Source organism: Pseudophryne corroboree, chromosome 7, assembly GCF_028390025.1.
Source record: "Pseudophryne corroboree isolate aPseCor3 chromosome 7, aPseCor3.hap2, whole genome shotgun sequence".
Classification (NCBI taxonomy): Eukaryota; Metazoa; Chordata; class Amphibia; order Anura; family Myobatrachidae; genus Pseudophryne; species Pseudophryne corroboree.
Genome location: NC_086450.1, coordinates 262,411,464 through 262,432,902, shown reverse-complemented (window position 1 = coordinate 262,432,902; position 21,439 = coordinate 262,411,464). Strand labels below are relative to the sequence as shown.

The 21,439-nt window shown below is 47.9% G+C and overlaps 1 protein-coding gene across 2 annotated transcripts in view; it reads right to left on the bottom strand.

The window, feature by feature from the left end:
• Positions 1-21,439, bottom strand: part of WIPI2 (WD repeat domain, phosphoinositide interacting 2) — a 797,269-nt gene that overhangs the window by 380,057 nt on the left and 395,773 nt on the right. For both annotated transcript variants that reach the window (XM_063934120.1, XM_063934121.1), the window contains one exon: positions 5,329-5,426. In XM_063934120.1, the coding sequence (XP_063790190.1) occupies positions 5,329-5,426 (98 nt within the window). The remainder of the gene's footprint in view (positions 1-5,328; positions 5,427-21,439) is intronic.

The following is a 21,439-nucleotide window of genomic DNA, read 5'->3' as shown; positions in this document are numbered from 1 at the left end:
ACACGAAGCGCTGGGCGGGCGCCCAGCATCCTCTACGGACTACGAGAAAAGGATTTACCGGTAGGTAATTAAAATCCTATTTTCTCTTACGTCCTAGAGGATGCTGGGGTCCACATTAGTACCATGGGGATGTACCAAAGCTCCCAGAACGGGAGGGAGAGCGCAGAAGCTTCTGCAGAACTGATTGACCAAACCTGAGGTCCTCCGGGGCCAAAGTATCGAACTTGAAGAATTTTGCAAATGTGTTCGACCCAGACCAAGTAGCCGCTCGGCAAAGCTGTAAAGCCAAGACACCCCGGGCGGCCGCCCAGGAAGAACCCACCTTATGAGTAGAGTGGGCCTTAACAGATGTAGGACACGGCAATCCTGCTGTAGAATATGCATGCTGTATAGTGAACCTGATCCAGCGACAGATTGTCTGCTTAGAAGCAGGACACCAAAGTTTCTTGGGATCATACAGGACAAACAGAGTCCAATTTTCTGTGACGAGCATTCCGATTCACATAGATTTTTAGAGCCCTTACAACATCCAAAAGGACTTTGATGAAATTGAGGAGTCAGTAGCAACTGGCAACACAATAGGTTGGTTGATATGAAATGCCGACACAACCTTCGGAAGGAACTCCGGAGCTCAGCTCTATCTTCATGGAAGATCAAGTATGGGCTCATACAAGACAAAGCCCCCAGCTCCGACACACGTCTAGCAGAAGCTAAGTCCAACAAAGTGACAGCCTTCCACGTAAAAAACTTGACCTCAACCTCCGGTAGAGGCTCGAACCAATCCGATTGGAGGAACTGAAAACACCACGTTAAGATCGAAGGGCGCCATAGGCGACACAAAGGGAGGCTGGATGTGCAGAACCCCTTTCAAAAAAGTCTGAACCTCAGGGAGGGATGCCAGTTGTTTCTGGAAGAAAATTGAAAGTGACGAAATCTGGATCTTTACGGATCCTAACCTGAGGCCCATATCCACACCACCTTGCAGGAAGAGAAGAAACCGTCCTAGTTGAAACTCCACCATAGGAAATTTCTTGGATTCACACTAAGATACATATTTTTTCAAAATACGATGGTAATGTTTAGACATTACTCATTTCCTAGCCTGTATCAGGGTAGGAATAACATTGGTCGGAATGCCCTTCTGAGCTAATATCTGGCGTTCAACCTCCATGCCGTCAAACGTAGCCGTGGTAAGTCTTGATAAGCAAACAGCCCCTGCTGCAGCAGGTCCTCCCGAAGAGGAAGAGGCCTCAGCTATTCTAGCAGTAGATCCAGAAGATCCATATACCAAGCACTTCTTGACCAGTCCGGAGCAATGAGGATTGCCTGAACTTTTGTTCTCCTTATGAGTTTTAGAACTCTTGGAATGAGTGGAAGTGGAGGAAACACGTACACAGACAGGACACACACGGAGTCACTAGGGCGTCCACCGCCACGGCTTGTGGGTCCCTCGACCTGGAACAATACAGCTGAAGCTTCTTGTTGAGATGAGAGGCCATCACGTCTATTTGAGGTACACCCCAAAGATCTGTCACCTCCGTGAACATCTCCAGATGGAGTCCCCACTCTCCAGAGAAAGTCAGCTTCACAGTTGTCTACTCACGGAATGAAGATTGCTGACAGCGCCAACGCGTGTTTTTATGCCCAGAGGACTATTCTTGTTACCTCTGACATTGCAGCTCTGCTCTTCGTTCCGCCCTGTCGGTTTATGTAAGCCACTGTCGTCACATTGTCAGACTGCACTTGAATGGCTCGATCTCGCAGAAGATGAGCCGCTTGGAGAAGACTGTTGTAGACCGCTCTTAGTTCCAGAATGTTTATAGGTAAGCCGGCTTTCAGAATTAACCACCGTCCTTGAAAGGTCTCAGCTTGAGTGACTACGCCCCAACCCCTGAGACTTGCATCCAAAAGCTGAGGCAAATTGTAGCCACCAGAGGAGTCAAATCTTGGTCTTTAGCGACAGACGAAATCTCTGGTACATGTGTAGATGAGATCCCGACCATTTGTCCAGGAGATCCAGTTGGAAGGGTCGAGTATGAAACCTCCCGTACTGCAGAGCCTCGTAAGAGGCCACCATCTTCCCCAGAAGTCGAATGCACTGATGAACAGACACCCGGGTTTGCTTCAGAACATCCCGGACCATTGTTTGTATCACCAACACTTTTTCCTCTGGAAGAAACACCCTCTGTAGGATCTTTCCCAGAAAGAACAACCTCCTGGTTGGCTCCAAATGTGATTTTGGAAGATCCAGGATCCAACCGTGTTCCCTGAGTAGGTGGGTCGTGAGAACAATGGACTAACAGCTTCTCCTTGGACGATGCTTTTAACAGCAGATCATCCAGATACGGAATTATGTTCACCCCCTGTCTGCAGATGAGAATCATAAACTCCGCCATCACCTTGGTGAATACCCTCGGTGCTGTGGACAGGCCCTTAAACTGAAAATTACTGTCTAACAGTGCAAATCGGAGAAAAGCTTGATACAGCGGCCAAATCAGAATTTCCCCTCCTCCAGACCTGATATCACCACCCTCAGAGACTCCATTTTGAACTCCCTCAGAAAGGGGTTTAGCGATTTTAAGTTCAAAATGGGTCTGACCGAAACATCCAGTTCCGGTACCACGAAGAGGTTTGAATAGTAACCTTTGTTTTGCAAATGGGTTGGAATTGGTACAATGACCTGTGACTCCACCAACATCTGGGTGGCTTCCTGTAGGATAGCCCTGTCCACCAGCAAAGCTGGCAAGCCTGATTTGAAGAATCGGTGAGTAGGGAGATCTTGAAACTCCAGCAGCCTGTATCACTGGGACACAATATCTTGCACCCAGGGATCCAGGCCGGATAACACCCAGACGTGGCTAAAATGCCTGAGTCTCGCCCCCACCGGTCCTACCTCCAGGCTGCGCTGTCAACCGTCATGCTGAGGACTTTGGCGTACCTGAAGCAGGCTTCTGTTCCTGGAAACCCGCTGCAGCAGGTTTCTTGGATTTTGTCCGAACTCCTCTAAAGAAGGTGTTGGACGGCGTGGCCTTTCTTGTTTTAGCAGGCCCGAAAGGACTGTGAGGCAGCTGAAGAAAAAGGTTTCTTCGTAGCAGGAGCAGCTGAGGGAAGAAAAGGTGACTTACCCGCTGTAGCCGTGGAAATACACGCATCCACTGCTTCCCCAAAGCGAGCCTGACTTGTGTAGGGTAGGGTCTCTCCACACCTCTCCTGGATTCCGCGTCGGCAGACCACTGGCGCAGTCACAGTCCTCGACGAGCTGAGACAGACATGGAAGATATCCCTGCAGCCATTGAACACAGGTCCACCATAAATCCTGCAGAATCCTGAATGTTCCATGAAAACAATTCAACGTCACTTTTATCCATTGTATCCAATTCCCCAAGTAATGTGCCTGACCACTTTACTATAGCTTTGGAAATCCATGCACAGGCAATAGTAGGACGTAGTATCGTCCCTGAAGTAGTGTATATGGATTTGAGCGTAGTGTCAATTTTGCGATCAGCCGGTTCTTTTAACGCGGTAGATCCAGGGACAGGTAAAACCAACTTTTTTGAGAGTCTTGATACAGACGCGTCAACTATGGGTGGGATTTCCCACTTTTTCCTATCCTCCTCAAGGAAAGGGAAAGCAACCAGAACCTTTCTAGGGATCTGAAATTTTTTCTCTGTGTTTTCCCAGGATTTCTCAAATATAGCATTTAATGCCTTAGACGCAGGGAAGGTTAGCGAGGCTTTCTTTTTGTCAGTGAAGCAAGCCTCCTCAACCTGTTCAGGTGTTGTAACAACAATATGCAACACATCTCTAATGGCCTGTATCATCAACTGCACCCCTGTTGCAAGAGATGCCGCCCCCCGCAGCACATCCCCATCACCGTCTGCCGCATCAGAATCGGTAACCGTATCATCTTGCATAATCTGGGCAAGAGCACGTTTTTGGGAGCATACAGTAGGGGCCCCTGAGGTAACAGAACCGGACCAAACTGCCATAGAGTTCTGTAAAACCTGAGTTGCAGATTAATTTTGTGCAACTCTAGTAGAAATCTGAGAAATGATACTTTTAATAGCGGCTAACCACTCAGGCTCCCTTGCTGGGACCTGCACTAACATCATTCAATCCTGATTACATGGAATGGTATAATCCTGAGAGGACATATCCTCTGCAGCATTTGACACAGAGTCCCTGGACATAGCTTAATGGAGACCACAAACACACAGGGAAGGGGTAGACAGAGTTCCCCCCTAAGAATGGCAAGAGAGACACAGAGATTGGAGTCAACCCACACATAGCGCTTCAGAATATAGGGAAACCCTTATCCAGCACTTACTGTTCACTTTAATAGGTTGCACAGTACAGATTTAAAGCCTCCCCCCCCTTCTACAACCCCCTGTTACCGTATAAGATAGCTGGAGATGATTTGGAGGGACACTGACAGCGCTTCTGCAGGCAGGAAAATGGCCCTGAGCGCTGCTGGATCCGCTCTGAGAAGAAGCTCCGCCCCCTTCAATGGCGCTGTCTTCCCGCTCTTCTGAAGATTATACTGACCTGAGGAATTGTGCTGGCAGCGATCCAGGGACCTTGAAAGGCTTGGAAGTCAGTGTAGGCGCTGGCTCAGGGCCCCCGCCCCCGCCCACAGCACCGCACCGCACCATGTACCGCTGAGCCCCGGAGCGCAGTTAGTACTGCGCTCCATACCCTGTTGCCGCCATTTTCACACCGGCTCCCCGCTTGCCGGGGGGGGGGGGGGGGGGGGGGGCGGTGACTAACTCACCACAAATCTTCTGGCTCTGTAAGGGGGTGGCGGCATGCTGCTGGGGTGAGCGATCCCGTGGCGGGGAACGTTCGATCCCCTCAGGAGCTCAGTGTCCTGTCAGCGGAGATAGTGACTCAGACCCCGCAGGGTGGACACTACTCCGCCCCTAAGTCTCTAGAAGCAGGGAGGCTGTTGCCAGCAGCCTCCCTGTACCTAAACTCTATTAAAAATAATAAAACTAAAAGAACTCCTATGGAGCTCCCCTAGCTGTGACCGGCTCCTCCAAGCGCATTTTCTAAACTGAGTCTGGTAGGAGGAGCATAGAGGGAGGAGCCAGCCCACACTATTAAACTCAAAGTGCCAGTGGCTCCTAGTGAACCCGTCTATACCCCATGGTACTAATGTGGACCCCAGCATCCTCTAGCACGAAAGAGAAAAATGGCATTTTGCAAAGAACTACTGTATTTAGCAAATGTAGTGGTGGTCATGGTCAGTAAACCAATTCAGTTTGCACTTCACATATGTTGAAACTACAGTTCGTTGAACTAGTACTACAGTATGTATCTATCACTCACCAAATTAACAGTATCAAAGACTTGGACTTCTCCGATCGATGCACTCCCAGGATAAGCCAAATAGCAGTTATCTCCATTAATGGACAGTGCACATAGACCTTTAAAAACAAAGAAACCAGAACTGAAAGGGGGGTGGATTATTAGATCTACACTAAAAAGGTGTGACCACTAATGGTCGACATGCATTAGGTCGACAGGGTCAAATGGTCGACATTGAATAGGTAGAAAGTAGTGAAGGTCAACAGGGTCAAAAGGTCAACATGGAAATAGTCAACACACGAGACATTTTTGTGTGCTTTGTCACTTTTCTGCCACAAACAAGCCCCTTTAGTGTACTGCTTTGCTCACTATGCTTCGGGTAAGGTTACTATTCCTAATTGTAGGTCATATTGATGGTAAAATATGAAAAAGCTGGAAAAATGGAAAATAATAAAAACTTGTATCGACCACTGTCCTATCAACATACTGTCCTTTTGAACTGCACCTTTTACATGTCAACCGTTTGACCTTGTCGACCTACTGCATGTCGATCTATTGACAGCAGACCTTTTTAGTATAGATTTACCAATTGAAAGTCACAGTATAGAAATGGTATTTCTTTGTTACGCAGTAATAACAAGTAAGCATCTATAGCTAATAAGAAGACTGGGTGACTCTCCATCTGCATACTGTACAGCACGTCGGTATTAATAAATACGCTGAACAAACCTTTCTGCATTTTACGTAAAAACGTAAAACAAAATAAGCTAAGTATGAATATACAAGGGAAACATCAAGAAAGGACAAAATAAGAATAATAAAAATAAGGACAAACTAGCTTTTTATCAATGTATATTTAATTTACATTTCAGTGAATTATAGATTGTTTAAATTTTTTAAACACACACACACACATATATATATATATATATATATATATATATATATTTATTTTACACATACATACAGTATATATAGCTTTACTATACTGAGCCCTGGCTCTATGTTGATACAATGAAGACAAGTGGCACTCATCGGACTTGAGAAAATAGTCTTTGTATCAGTGCATCAAATTGAATTTTTTTTTTTACAGAATACAGTGAATCTGACGTTTCAAGACCGTGGCGGGTGTCTTTTCATCAAGGTGCTGTGTGCAGAAACATATACAATGAGGCGGCTTACCTTAAATACACATTGAAGACCAGGGGCCAAATGTAATAGAGTGAGTTTCAAAAAATGAGAGATTTGGTAAGGTTTTGCCGTTTTTTTTCAAGTGGCAATCAATTACACAGCAAGATCAACCTGGTTTTGCAATGTAAATGATTGCCATTTAAAAAACAAAACAAAAACAAAAAAACAACAACTGAAAAACCTTACCTAATCTCTCACTTTTTGAAACTCTCACTCTATTACATTTGGCCCCAGGTGTCTGTTTGGCATCTGGCAGCGGGAAGCTGGCGGGAGGTCCGTGTCACGCATCCCCAGCGCCGCAGGATGACATCACCAAGTAACCTGGTTACCAAGTAACCTGTTTACCCCGGACTCTGTTTTGCATTCCACGCTGTCAGAGGAAGCAGACCCTGGATAAATATAAATGCAAGCCAAGTGATATAATCATGTCAGAAAAAAACAGAAAAAAAAAAAAGTGCATCCAAATAGTGAAAAAAAAAAAAAGTGCATATACACGCGCGTATAATAAGGCAGTTTTAACCACTATATTAGAACAATCTACATACTTAAAAAATATTATGTAAGTCTTTGTATTAATATTTAAGGTTAATTCAATGCTATAGTTCAGGATTAACTAGAGTTAAGCAAAATAGCTATTTCCTATAGAGTACAGGCGAAACACAGAAAAATAGGATTTTGGTAGTTACAAGATAAATCCTTTTCTTTGAATCAGGGGGGGCACTGGAGTACTCTTTGGATATGGACTGGGCGTTAGCAGGGATAGGCACATTTAAATATTTCAATTAGTAACTCTCCACCCCCTCCATACACCCAAAAGTACCTCAGTGTTTTTACTGAGCCGAACAGGAGCGACAGAGGATGAACAATAGAGAAACACATATAACATTATACTGTAACATAACAGACAACAATAAAGTTGACACATAACGTAACGGACAACTAAACAGTTAACACAATAATAGATATCACCTTTACATTTTAACAAGTCGGTGAGAATGTGTTACCATAAGATTCACTGAACTTACCACAAGACAGGTAAAAACTGCTTTGGGCAGGCGTCCAGTACCCCCTGTGGATTCAAAGAAAAGGATTTATCTGGTAAGTACCAAAAACGAGATTTATGGTAAGAATTTACCGTTCTTAAATCTCTTTCTGCGAGGTACAGTGGGCTCCACAAGGATTAACAACGGGTTGTGAGTAGGATCTTGATTCGAGGCACCAACAGGCTCAAAGCTTTGACTGTTCCCAAGATGCACAGCACCGCCTCCTCTATAACCCCGCCTACGTGCACAGGAGCTCAGTTTCGTTAACCAGCCTAATGCAGTAGTAGGTACCAGAGACGACAAACATGAGTAGCCACATAGACCACACACTCACCGCAGGGGAGGGTGTCAGCGGCTAATGCCATAACAACCCAAAGAAGCTAAGTGCGTCAGGGTGGGCGCCTTGTGGAGCCCAGTGTACCTCGCAGAAAGATTTAACAATGGTAAGTTCTTACCATAAATCTCGTTTTCTACTGCGGGGTACACTGGGCTCCACAAGGATTAACATCGGGGAGGATGTCCTAAAGCAGTTTCTTATGGGAGGGGACGCACTGTAGCGGGCACAAGAACCTGGCGTCCAAAGGAAGCATCAGGGGAGGCAGAAGTATCGAAGGCATAAAACCTTATGAACGTGTTCACTGAGGACCACGTAGCCGCCTTGCACAATTGTTCAAGGGTCGCACCACAGCGGGCTGCCCAAGAGGGTTCTACAGACCGAGTGGAATGGTCTTTAATGGTAGCAGGAGCTGGAAGTCCAGCCTGCACATAGGCTTGTGCAATCACCATTCTAATCCATCTGGCCAAGGTCTGCTTGTGAGCAGGCTAGCCACGTTTGTGAAAACCAAACAGTACAAAAAGAGAATCAGATTTCCTAATGGAGGAGGATCTCCTCACATAGATACGGAGAGCCCATACCACATCCAAAGACCGCTCTTTAGATGACCACTCAGGAGAAGTAAAGGCTGGAACCACAATCTCCTGGTTAAGGTGGAAGGAAGACACCACCTTCGGTAAATAACCCGGACGCTTTCTAAGAACCGCCTGGTCACAGTGAAAAATCATATAGGGGGACTAACAGGATAAGGCACCCAAGTCCGAGACCCTTCTAGCTGAAGCGAAAGCCAGCAAATATAAAACCTTAAGGGGAAAGCCACTTAAGATCCGCAGATGCAAGAGGCTTAAACGGGGACTCTTGCAAGACCCCCAGAACTACAGACAGATCCCAAGAGGCCAAAGGTGGGACATAAGGAGGCTGAATCCGCAACACGCCCTGAGTGAATGTATGAACATCAGGTAGGGCAGCAATCTTATTCTGAAACCAAATCGACAAGGCAGAAATGTGAACCTTGAGGGAGGCCAGACAAAGGCCTAAGTCCAGGCCCTGTTGTAGGAAGGCCAACAGTTTGGCCGTACTAAACTTGAAAACGTCACGATTATGAGACGCACACCAAGTAAAGTAAGCATTCCAGACCCTATAGTAAATCTGAGCAGAAGCCAGCTTACGGGCCTTCAACATAGTTTGAACGACCGCCTCAGAAAAACCCTTGGCCCTCAAGATGGAAGCTTCAAGAGCCATGCCGTCAAAGCCAGACGGGCCAAGTCCTGGTAAACAAAAGGGCCCTAAACGAGGAGGTCTGGTCGTTGTGGAAGGAGAAGGGGACGATCAGATGAGAGGCCCTGTAGATCGGAGAACCAGTGCCGCCTGGTCTACGCTGGAGCTACCAGAAGTAGGTTTCCTCCTTCTTGCTTGAACTTCCGTATTACTCTGGGCAGGAGTGACACCGGAGGGCACACGTACGGCAGCCGAAAGTTCCATGGAATTGCCAGAGCGTCTACGAACGCCGCTTGAGGATCCCTTGTCCTTGCTCCGAAGACCGGAACAGTCACGTCTGGGGATTCTTGTGGATCCGGATTTGGGGAAGATGATTCTATTGCACTTGGATCTCTGAATAACAAACGAGCGGGACGGAAGAAGGTCTTGCGCATTTATTACTTGGAGTAGTTTAACAGAGTTCGCCAAAGACAGTTGATTAGAGATACTACTGTAGGTTAGCGGGTGGCTGAGGATACCGGAACCGTGACCCAGTACTTTAAAGGAGGAATTCCGAAGGCTGGTTACTGCGGCGTCCATAACAGGTAGCTGGGTAGGACACAGGAACAGAGTCGGCAGTCTGCATAAGGCTATATCAGGAGACTTGGGTACTTTGCTGTAACAAGAACCTGACACTGGAGACGCTGCGGGAGCACAGAGAACTAGCGTCACAGATACTGTGAAAGACGTTGCACTGGCAAATTCCCTCCTCCAGACCTTCCTGTCTCATAGCAGCTGCTCAGAGCTAATTGGCCACAGGAAAGTGATAAATTGGTGAAGTGTGGGCAAGACCGGCTTTTTGCCCACATCCAAGATGGCCACTGAGAACACAGCCCAGCCTGTTCACAGAAGCCCTGGCTCCACAGCAGCACTGCTAACCCCCGCCGGAGGAACATGCCAGTCTGCTGATCTGCCAACCAGTGCCCCTGCCTGTCCTCCCAGCACACCTCCGCCAGCTGGACCTCTCCAAAGGAACCGGAGAGGTAAGAGCCGGCTCCCATGCACAGTCTCCCGCCGGACCGTGACAGGAACCTTGTGATTGTGTCGAGACGCTATCAGGTCCACATCTGGAAGGCCCCACTTATCCACGAGAAGTTGAAACACCTCTGGATTGAGGCTCAATTCTCCGACGTGTACGTCCTGATTACTAAGAAAGTCCGCTTCCCAGTTTAGGACCCCCGGAATGAACACTGCGGATATGGCCGGCAGATGGCGTTCTGCCCGCCCACTGAAGAATCCTTGATACTTCCCTCATTGCCATGAGGCTTTGAGTGTCGAATTGATGATTGATGTACGCCACCGTGGTGGCGTTGTCCGATTGTACTTGAACACTGTTCTGTATCAAATTGCTGGGCCAGGATCAGTGCATTGAACAACGCCCGCAGTTCCAGAATGTTTATCGGGAGTAGAGACTCCTCCTCGGTCCACCGACCCTGAAGGGAGTGTTGTTCAACAAATCGTCTAAGTACGGTAGGATCCTGACCCCTTGACGGCGGAGTGTAGCCGTCATGACCGCCATTACTTTGGTGAAAACTCGGGGGGCCGTTGTCAAACCAAAGGGTAATCCTGTATGTCCAGGAAGACCATATAGTCCCCAGGCTCCAAGGCCAGAATAATATAGCGTAGAGTTTCCATACGAAACTTGGAGACCCTCACATGCTTGTTCAATGACTTGAGATTGAGAATGGGCCGCGAGGACCCGTTCGGTTTCGGGACTAGAAACAGCGGTGAATAGAATCCTTTGCCTCGATGAGCCAGAGGCACCCGTACTACCACTCCTGCGGTCAGGAGGGATTGCACCACCGAATGAAGATTGTTTGCCTTCATCGGGTCCAAAGGGACATCTGTCAGGCAAAATTGATGAGGGGGGCGGGTGTTGAAGGGTACGGCATAACCTCGAGTGACGACTTCCCTTACCCAGATATCTGAAGTGGTCTTCAATCATTCCTGGGCAAAACCTAGAAGTCGGCCCCCCACCCTGGGATCCCCCAGAGGCTTGTCAGTTTTGGAAGCAGGCTGACGGGCAGCCCAGGCCCGCTTCGGTCTGGGCTTGGCAGGTTTGCCTCGGGTACACCTGATCTTTTGCTTTACCTGGAGGACGAAAAGGGCAGAGGGAAAGTACTTTTAGCCTTCTGTGTGGAAGGAGCCGTACTAGGTAGACAAGCTGTTTTAGCAGTAGCCAGATCAGCCACAATCTTATTAAGGTCTCTGCCAAAAAGAATGTCTCCTTTAAAAGGAAGCACCTCCAGGGTTTTCTTACAATCAATATCCACCGACCAGGATCTCACCAAAGGATACGGCGAGCCAAGATGGACGTAGTGGCAGCCTTGGCCGCCAGCACCCCGGCATCTGAAGCCGTGGTAATATATGAGAGACATTGTCTAGCATGATCAGAAGTGTTGGAAGGCAGCTTCGCCTCCAGTTCCTTAGCCCATGCATCAACAGCTTCAGCAGCCCAAGTCGCTGCAATGGTTGGTCTATGCACAGCTCCCGTCAGGGTGTGAATCGCTTTTAAACAACCCTCCACACGTCTATCCGTCAGTTCCTTCAGAGAGGTGGTGGTAGTTACTGGCAAAGAGGAGGAAACTACCATGCGTGCCACATGAGAATCTACAGGCGGAGGAGTTTCCCAATTTTTACATAGCTCCACAGAGAGGACAGCGAGCCAACAGTCTCTTATGCGGTGTGAATTTCGTACCTGGATTTTCCCAGGAGTCCTGACGTATGTCAGCCAGGTGTTGAGAATGAGGTAAAACTTGTTTAACCACCTTCTTACGTTTAAATCTGTCCGGATTTTTAGAGACAGCCGCAGGCTCAGGTTCATCAGAGACCTGAAGAATGTGCCTGATAGTATCAATCAAATCAGGGACATCCACCAGTGACTACCCTTCCCCATCAGAAGCATCAGAGTCCATGTCTGTGGGGTCAGTATATGCACCATCCTCCTCAGAGGATGTGTCCGGGACAGCGGTAGATTGTGAGGATGTAGCGGCCCGTGTAGAAGACGTCTTCGTCTTAGGTGGGCGAGAGTGAGACTTATTTTTAGTCAGCGATCGGTTCAAGTGCTGTAACTGTGTTGAGATTTGATCCGCCCACAGCGGATTGACTGTAGGGACCATAAATTGCTGCAGTGGCATGGGAGGTCCCACAGGAGGCGTAAGTTTAGTTACCAGCGTAGTCAACAACGTGGAAAAGGTAGCCCAAGTAGGGTCATTAGTTACCTCCGGTGCTACAGACCACCTAGGGGGTAAGGAACCCCCTGAACCTGAACTCTCTGCTCCCATGTTATCCTCAAAAGGGACTGCAACATCACCACCACGCAATGTGGGAGAAGCCCCAGTTCCATTGCCTCGTGTAGCTGATAAAATTATAAGCACAATATCAGGCAACCTAGTACAATCTTAGCAGCAATATACCTTAGCAAGGACTCACAGTGTAGTGTGACTTTCCTGTCACCACAAACCGGGAATCCAAGAGATATATGGTGACTATAAATCACAAAGAAAAATACACAGCAAGTATATCTTGTGAAATACCAACCACTTAACTGGCATGGTCAGATTTCATGCAACTACGTCGTCCCACCCTGTCCCCCCGTTTTTGACGAGGAGATCCGTTCTACAGATGTGCATAATATAATGTTTAAATAGTTTAAAAAATACTTTTTCAACTTTATTAAATAAAATAAATGTAAAAAAACAATGTTGTTAACGCTTTTGAAGGGAAAAATAGTCAGTTAAGAGGTTTTAATAAACCTGACGCAATTAGCCACCTCAGGTTACAGAATATAGGAGTAGCAAGCTGAGTGAAATACCCAAGATGGCAGCCACGCAGCAGCTACAAGAACACACACACATATAGTCACAAGCGTACAATGCAGAAATTATACTAAACCATAAAACTGCACTGGACTAGCAATACAAAGTAATACTCAGTATGGCTATATATGTAAATAGTAAATATAACAAAACACAGTAGATACTGGATGTATATCACAGGGTGTTTGTACCACACAACCCTGAATATATGCACTCTTTCTTAACTAAAACTGTCCCTTGACAGGTAGAATACTTAAGTGTCCTGTAAAATGCACAGCGTTGGCGAGCAGGCAGCTCTACAGAGGAGGATTTACCCCAGCAGTCCCAGGAACAGCGCAACTCCATGTGATGGTGGCTGACAGGGAGTGAGGGAGAGATATGCAGCTCCAGGGCGGGAACATTTACCCAAATGGTGCCCTGGGGCTGGCGAAGGGGCTACGGTCAGGCCTTATCCCCCTGCTGGCTTCCTCACCGGGCACTGCGGGCTGTAATAAAAACGGGGTTTAATGGAGAGAAAAAAAACCCTACCTGTGCCCTGCATCCCGATGGCTAGTGGAGCGGCTGCCCTTTACAGTGTCCACGCCAATGCGCATGGCCCGCCGGATCGCAATTTACAGCAGGCCAAAGAGACCCCTTACCTCACCTTGTACCTGCGGCCATGCGATCCCAGAGGATAGCGGCGAGTGTGTGTGACTGACCAGAAGTACACCGGATCCTCTGCTGTAGTTACCAGGCAACCAGGGCACGGGAGTATACAGCGCCGCAGGGGGAGTGATGGAGCTGCAGCAAAGGATGTCTGACTGACATTCATTAAAGCTGGAGCCCTTGAAGTCTTCAAATTTCTTCTATTCTTCTGAAATTAGCTTCTAATATGGGCTATTGGAGCAGCCCTCCTGTTGATTGCCTGCTTACTGCATAGCACCAACTTACAAACTGAGCTCCTGTGAACGGAGGCGGGGTTAGAGAGGCGGCGGCGCTGTGCATCTTGGGAACAGTCAAAACGTTAAGCTTGTTGGTGCCTCGGTTCAAGATCCTACTCTACACCCCGATGATAATCCTTGTGGAGCCCAGTGCACCCCGCAGCAGAAAACCTATTTATTTTTTCATCCACTAGGGGTCACTGGAGTACTCTTGGGATGTACCAAAGTTTGCCCTTTGGGCGGGAGAGCTGTTTGGCACCTGTAACACTAGACGGCCAAAGCTAGATGCTGATGCCGCAAACGTATCAAACTTGTAAAAGCGCACAAAACGTGTGCACGGATGACCATGAAGCCGCACGGCAAAGTTGCGTCGTAGAAGCTCCACGACCTGCTGCCCATGACGTCCCCACAGAACGTGTGGAATGAGCTGAAACTGATGTAGGCGGTTGTAGACTAGCATGAAGGTAAGCCTGACGTATGGTCAGTTTAATTCATCTGGATAAGGTCTGCTTGGAAGCTGGCCAACCCATTTTGACTGCATCATAGAGAACAAACAATGTATCCGTTTTACCTACAGTTGATGTTCGGGCCACGTAAACGCGAAGTGCGTGTACCACATTCAAAATAGCTGGAGTTCCTGAACTTTCTGATAACACAGGAACTACGATTGGTTGATTGATGTGAAAAGATGATACTACCTTTAGTAGGAAAGTGGTATTCGTCCGAAGTTCCGCTCTATCATCATGAGTTCCAGGACATTTAGTGACAGTAATCTTTCTCTGTCTGACCAGAGACCCTGAAGCTGACAATTTTGTACTACTGCTCCCCAACCTCTGAGACTTACGTCCGTAGTCAGTATTATCCAATTCCAGACACCGAACCTTTTTCTTGTGGTGAGATTTTGTACTTGGAGCCACCAGAGTAGTGATAATCTGGCCCTTGGAGACAACCGCACCATCTGATGAATTTATAGATGAGAGCCTGACCACTGTGCGAGAACATCCAGTTGAAAAGGACGAGAGTGAAATCTTCCAAACTGGAGTGCTTCGAAAGATGCCACCATCTTTCCTAACAGTCGAATGCACAAATGCACAGAGACTGTCCGTATCGAGAATCATTCCTAGGAATTTAATTCTTTGAGATTAATTCAGGCTTGATTTCTTGAAGTTGACAATCCAACCGTGCTGATCGAGTACATCATACATTAGTAAGGCATGTTGAAGGAGTGTCTGTTGAGACGGAGCTTTGATGAGCAGATCGTCTAAGTACAGAGCTATTATCACTCCCAGGGATCTGAGATGAGATCACTTTTGGGAATACAAGAGGCGCCGACGAAAGGCTAAACGGTAGCGCCTGAAATTGATAATTGTTTTGTTGTACTGCAAACCGTAAGTACGCCTAATGCGGTGGCCAAATTGGAATGTGTAAGTACGCATCCTTGAGATCCAGCAAAATCATGAATTCCTGTGGCTCTAAACCTGCAATCACTGACCGCAGGGATTCCATCTTGAATCTGTAGTGACGTACTGATTGAGCCCCTTTAGGTTCAATATCGGTCTGACAGAGCCACCCGGCTTTGGTACTACAAAAAGACTGGAATAATAACCGTGGCCTTGTTGTTGAACTAGTACCGGAATCAAAACTGTTGAATCTACGAGACTGAATCGCAGTCTGCAGAACCGCCTTTTTGTCGTCGGACACCGGCAGACCTGTCTTGAAAAATCGCATTGGTGGAAGACAAATCGGACTCTATTTTGTAACCGTTGAACACTAACTTGCGGATCCACCCATCTGCAGATGTCTGAAACCACGCCAAGTGAAACGTCTGAAGGCGTGCTCTCACAACTGAAGATCCTAACTGGGCTGGAAGCCCGTCATACCACTGGCTTGTCGACGGTCTTAGCGTCCTGACGATGGTTAGTGGTTTCTTGAAAACCACGTCCTCTACCACGTCTACCGTCTGTGGTTGTTCCTCTAGCACGGCCTCGAAAGGACTGAGGTCTAAAGGATTTGAACGCTTGTCCAGAGTATTTACATTTACGAACCTGTGTAGGCAATGGTGGGAAAACAGACTTTCCCCCAATGGCCTGAGAAATCCATTTGTCCAATTCACGACCAAACATCTCGCCAGCGTAAGGCAACGCTTCTATTCCTCGTTTGGACGAGAACTAACCTGGCCCACGTCCATAGAAGCCATACATAGATACTCAGCAGATTCACAAATGCGATCAGCGAGAAGTATAAGATGGTATTCTTGTAGGGCCGACTTGAGCTGTGTTACCCATGCAATTACAGCCTTATTCACCCAAACGCCCACCAAAGCATGTCAAAGCAGCACCCCTACTGCCTTGTACATTGACTTTAGCATAGCTTCAAACGCCCACCAAAGCATGTCAAAGCAGCACCCCTACTGCCGTATACATTGACTTTAGCATAGCTTACGCTCTGACGGGTCCTTAAGCGTCGTAGCAGCTGATACTTAATAGGTTAACTTTTTAGAAAGTTTGGACACCGAAGAATCCACAGCCGGTGGATTTTCCCATTCAGACGTCAGACTCTGGGAATGGGTAGCTAGACAGAAACCACCGAGGTATAGAAAATAGGATTTTAATACCTACCGGTAAATCCTATTCTCCTAGTCCGTAGAGGATGCTGGGGACTTCAAAAGGACCATGGGGTATAGACGGGATCCGCAGGAGACTTTGAATGGGTGTGAACTGGCTCCTCCCTCTATGCCCCTCCTCCAGACCTCAGTTATAGGAACTGTGCCCAGGAGAGACGGACATTTCGAGGAAAGGATTTTTGTTTAAACTAAGGGAGAGAAACCTACCAGCCCACACCACAAACATACCGTACAACCGGAGTAGCAGGAAACCAGATAACAGTATGAATTAACAACAGCAACAAGCTGAATATAACTAATACACAACCCGCGTGTAAACAAATTTTACCAGGAATAATACACTGCAAGTAACAGTCCGCACTGGGATGGGTGCCCAGCATCCTCTACGGACTAGGAGACAAGGATTTACCGGTTAGGTATTAAAATCCTATTTTCTCTTACGTCCTAGAGGATGCTGGGGACTCCAAAAGGACCATGGGGTCTATACCAAAGCTCCAGAACGGGCAGGAGAGTGCGGACGACTCTGCAGCACCGATTGAGCAAACATGACATCCTCATCAGCCAGGGTATCAAACTTGTAAAACTTAGCAAAGGTGTTTGAACCCGACCACATAGCTGCTCGGCAAAGCTTAAGTGCCGAGACCCCTCGGGCAGCCGCCCAAGACGAGCCCACTTTTCTGGTAGAATGGGCCTTTACCGACTTCGGCAACGGTAGCTCAGCCGAAGAATGAGCTTGCTGAATCGTATTACAAATCCAGCGTGCAATAGTTTGCTTAGAAGCAGGATTTCCAATCTTGTTGTAAGCATACAGGACAAACAAAGCCTCTGTTTTCCTGGTAAGAGCCGTTCTGGCGACGTAAATTTTCAAAGCTCTTACAACATCAAGAGACTTTGGAACCGCCACAGCATCTGTAGCCAAAGGCACCACAATAGGTTGGTTAATGTGAAACGAAGAAACCACCTTTGGCAGAAATTGTTGACGAGTCCTCAATTCCGCTCTATCCGAATGGAAGATCAAATATGAACTCTTGTGAGACAAGGCCGCCAACTCTGACACTCGCCTGGCAGACGCCAGAGCCAAAACCATGACCACCTTCCAAGTGAAAAACTTTAACTCAACCTTACGCAAAGGTTCAAACCAGTGAGACATAAGAAACTGCAACACCACTTCAAGATCCCACGGCGCCACAGGCGGCACAAATGGAGGATGGATATGCAGCACTACATTCACGAAAGCCTGAACCTCTGGAAGGACGGCCAATTCCTTTTGAAAGAAAATAGATAAAGCCGAAATCTGCACTTTGATGGAACCCAATTTCAGGCCTGCATCGACGCCTGCCTGCAAAAAATGGAGAAACCGACCCAAGTGAAACTCCTCCGCAGGAGCGGCTTTGGTTTCACACCACGAAACATACTTTCTCCAAATACGGTGATAATGTTTCGCCACTTCCTTCCTAGCCTTAAGGAGAGTGGGGATGACCTCCCCAGGAATACCTTTTCAAGCTAAGATTTGGCGCTCAACTTCCACACCGTCAAACGCAGCCGCGGTAAGTCAGGAAACACGCAGGGCCCCTGCAGTAACAAGTCCTCTCTTAGAGGAAGCGGCCAAGCAATTCGAGAAGATCCGGATACCAGGCCCTGCGTGGCCAGTCTGGAACAACGAGAATCGCCTGAACCCTTGTACGTCGTATGATCCCCAGCACCTTTGGAATGAGAGGAAGCGGAGGGAACACATATACCGACTGAAACACCCACGGAGTTACCAGGTCGTCCACTGCACTGGCTTGGGGGTCTCTTGACCTGGAATAATACCTCGGAAGCTTCTTGTTGAGGCTAGACGCCATCATATCTATCAGAGGAATTCCCCAACGCCCTGTCACTTCTGCAAATACCTCTTGGTGAAGAGCCCACTCTCCAGGATGGAGATCGTGTCTGCTGAGGAAGTCTGCTTCCCAGTTGTCCACGCCCGGGAAAAGACTGCTGACAGAGCGCTCACGTGCTGTTCCGCCCAGCGAAGGATTCTTGTGGCCTCCGCCATAGCTGCCCTGCTCCTTGTTCCGCCTTGGCGGTTTACGTACGCCACCGCTGTTATGTTGTCCGACTGGATCAGGACAGGACGACCCTGAAGAAGGCTCTTCGCTTGTAGCAGGCTGTTGTAAATGGCTCGTAACTCGAGAACATTTATGTGGAGACAAGATTCCTGGTCTGACCATTTTCCCTGGAAATTTCTTCCTTGCGTGACTGAGCCCCAGCCTCGGAGACTTGCATCTGTTGTCAGCAGGACCCAGTCCTGGATTCCGAATCGGCGTCCCTCTAGAAGGTGAGAGCTTTGCAGCCACTACAGGAGAGAAATCCTGGCCCTGGAAGATAGACTTATTTTCCGGTGCATGTGCAGGTGAGACCCTGACCATTTGTTCAGCAGATCCCACTGAAACACCCGGGCATGAAACCTGCACCGTTTTGCTCCCTTTTACTTGAATGAGCCTGGAGGTCCCAGGCAAGCGTCTCATGCAGCGGCTGTGAATGAGAGAAAATGGCGCTGGTGAGCTGTGCGGCTAAGCCCCGCCCATTCCCGGCGCGCTTCAGTCCCGCAAAAATTAATATCTTATGCTGACGGGGGTATGAAAAACGCTGCCCGGGACCGAATATGCCTGTCTGCCAGCTCAAAATGACCCCAGTAACATGCTGCCCAGGGCGCCCCCCCCCCCGCGCCCTGCACCCGCAAGTGCCGTTGGTGAAGTGTGTGGGAGCTCTGCCGTTTGATGTTTTCGGATATTCTCATACTCACCCGGCTTCTTTCTTCTGGCTTCTGTGAGGGGGGTGACGGCGCGGCGTCGGGAACAAGCAGCTAGGCGAACCTAGTGATCGAACCCTCTGGAGCTAATGGTGTCCAGTAGCCTAAGAAGCAGAGCCCTTAACTAAGCAGAAGTAGGTCTGACTTCTCTCCCTTCAGTCCCACGATGCAGGGAGCCTGTAGCCAGCAGGTCTCCCTGAAAATAAAAAACCTAACAAAAGTCTTTTCTAGAGAAACTCAGTAGAGCTCCTCTAGTGTCTGTCCAGTCACTCCTGGCACAAAGTCTAACTGAGGTCTGGAGGAGGGGCATAGAGGGAGGAGCCAGTTCACACCAAGTCAAAGTCTTTTTAGTGTGCCCAAGCTCCAGCGGATCCCGTCTATACCCCATGGTCCTTTTGGAGTCCCCAGCATCCTCTAGGACGTAAGAGACAACAGTTTATCCAGATTCTTCCATGCTTCTGTTAAATGCTTATTAAGAGAATCTAAATAAGGAACACACACCGGAGTGCTCTGTCGTTTAGCAAATAACACTTCATCATTTGACAGAGGTCCTTCAGTCTCTGTAAACTTTAGAACCTGACGTACTGCCCTGATCAGATTATCAATGGCCGGGCTATCAGTAACCTCAATCTGAATCCTGGCCCAATTCCGCCTCCTCACGTTCCTCTTGCGATATGAGGTCTGGCATTGAATCGTCAGCATGCAACATAGCTGAAACTGGCAAGTTATAAGACAAATGATAACTATTTTTCGGAATTAAGCTAGACTTGGACCTTCCTTCTGGCACCTCAGGAGGTATTGCCCTAGCCTCAGATCTAGTCGCCTCACGCTCCTTTGGTGCAGCGGCCAATTCTGAGTGTAAACTCGTCATTACATCCGCCAGCATCGCCCAAGGAGGATCAGGATAAGGGTTCGTATTGTAGCCGTATTTGCAAGACATACTGTGCATGTGGTAGTTCCATCAGGTAACACACCCTCACAGACATTGCCGTTAAACTAACTTTTTTGATTTTGCATTTGCCTTACTAATTATGTACACAGACAGACAAGAAGACAAACACAGACAAGTCCCATGACTCAGTAAAAACGTAAGTAAAGTGAGTATAAGTCCGAAGTGCAGTGCATGTGGGACAAACTATAATAGTGAAACCTATGCTGTACAAAAAAAAATTCCTACTAACACCCCTGCTCCTCCGGTGGTTGAGTGTTGTAGGACAGCAGCAAACTTCCTGCAAGAAGAACCACGAAGTAAGGTTAAAATGGTGTCCTGCCATGTACTTGTCTATTGCAAGATAATACTGTACAATATTAGCTGATATATGAATATATACACACATTAATATATATATATATTATAGCCACCTGCAACATAGGCTTGAGAGCCTTATAGTGCCCAGCAGACATTAAAGTAATTGAGACCCCCTTACACAGGCTTAATGGCCTGAGAGCTGCTTGCTGCATTAAAATGCTTAGTTATGGGGCATCCCACTGTGTCTATGCGGGCATTCCTCCCCCCCCCCACCCCGGTGTCGGACCGCGGCAGCAGTGGTCAGCCTTCTCCTTCTTCTGACAACAGAGGCGCAGGAGCCGCCGTTCGCGGCTCTGGAGGGTAGCGGCTAGCAGAAGCTAACCGCGGGAGGGAGGGAGGAAGAAAGCGGCAGCACTGTGAGCTGCCTTATCGCTCATTACCTGGTAGTAGAGGAGGCAATGACAAGGCTTCTCTCCTACGCTCTGTCCAGCTCCCTTGTGTAGCTTCAGGCTGCTATCAGCTCTGCTGATTTGATCTATGGCGGGGCCCCTCTCATGAGCACAGACAAGCCACCAGCTGCACTCAGCAGCACCAACAATCCCGGACCCAAGCTTCTTAATAAGCTGGGAAGGGATTGAGGAAAAAAATTAAAAATCTGGTAAAAACAGAAGAAAACTGTGGAACATCGTCCACTTGTACCTTCCCGACTGAGGCACAGAAAAACACTGAGGTACCTTTGGGAGTATGGAGGGGGTGGAGTTACTAATTTAAATATTTAAATGTGCCTATCCCTGCTAACGCCCCGTCCATATCCTAAGAGTACTCCAGTGACCCCTAGTGGATGAAAAAGGAGTTCGAATATCGTGCAAAAGTTCATTTATTTCAGCAATTCAACTTAAAAGG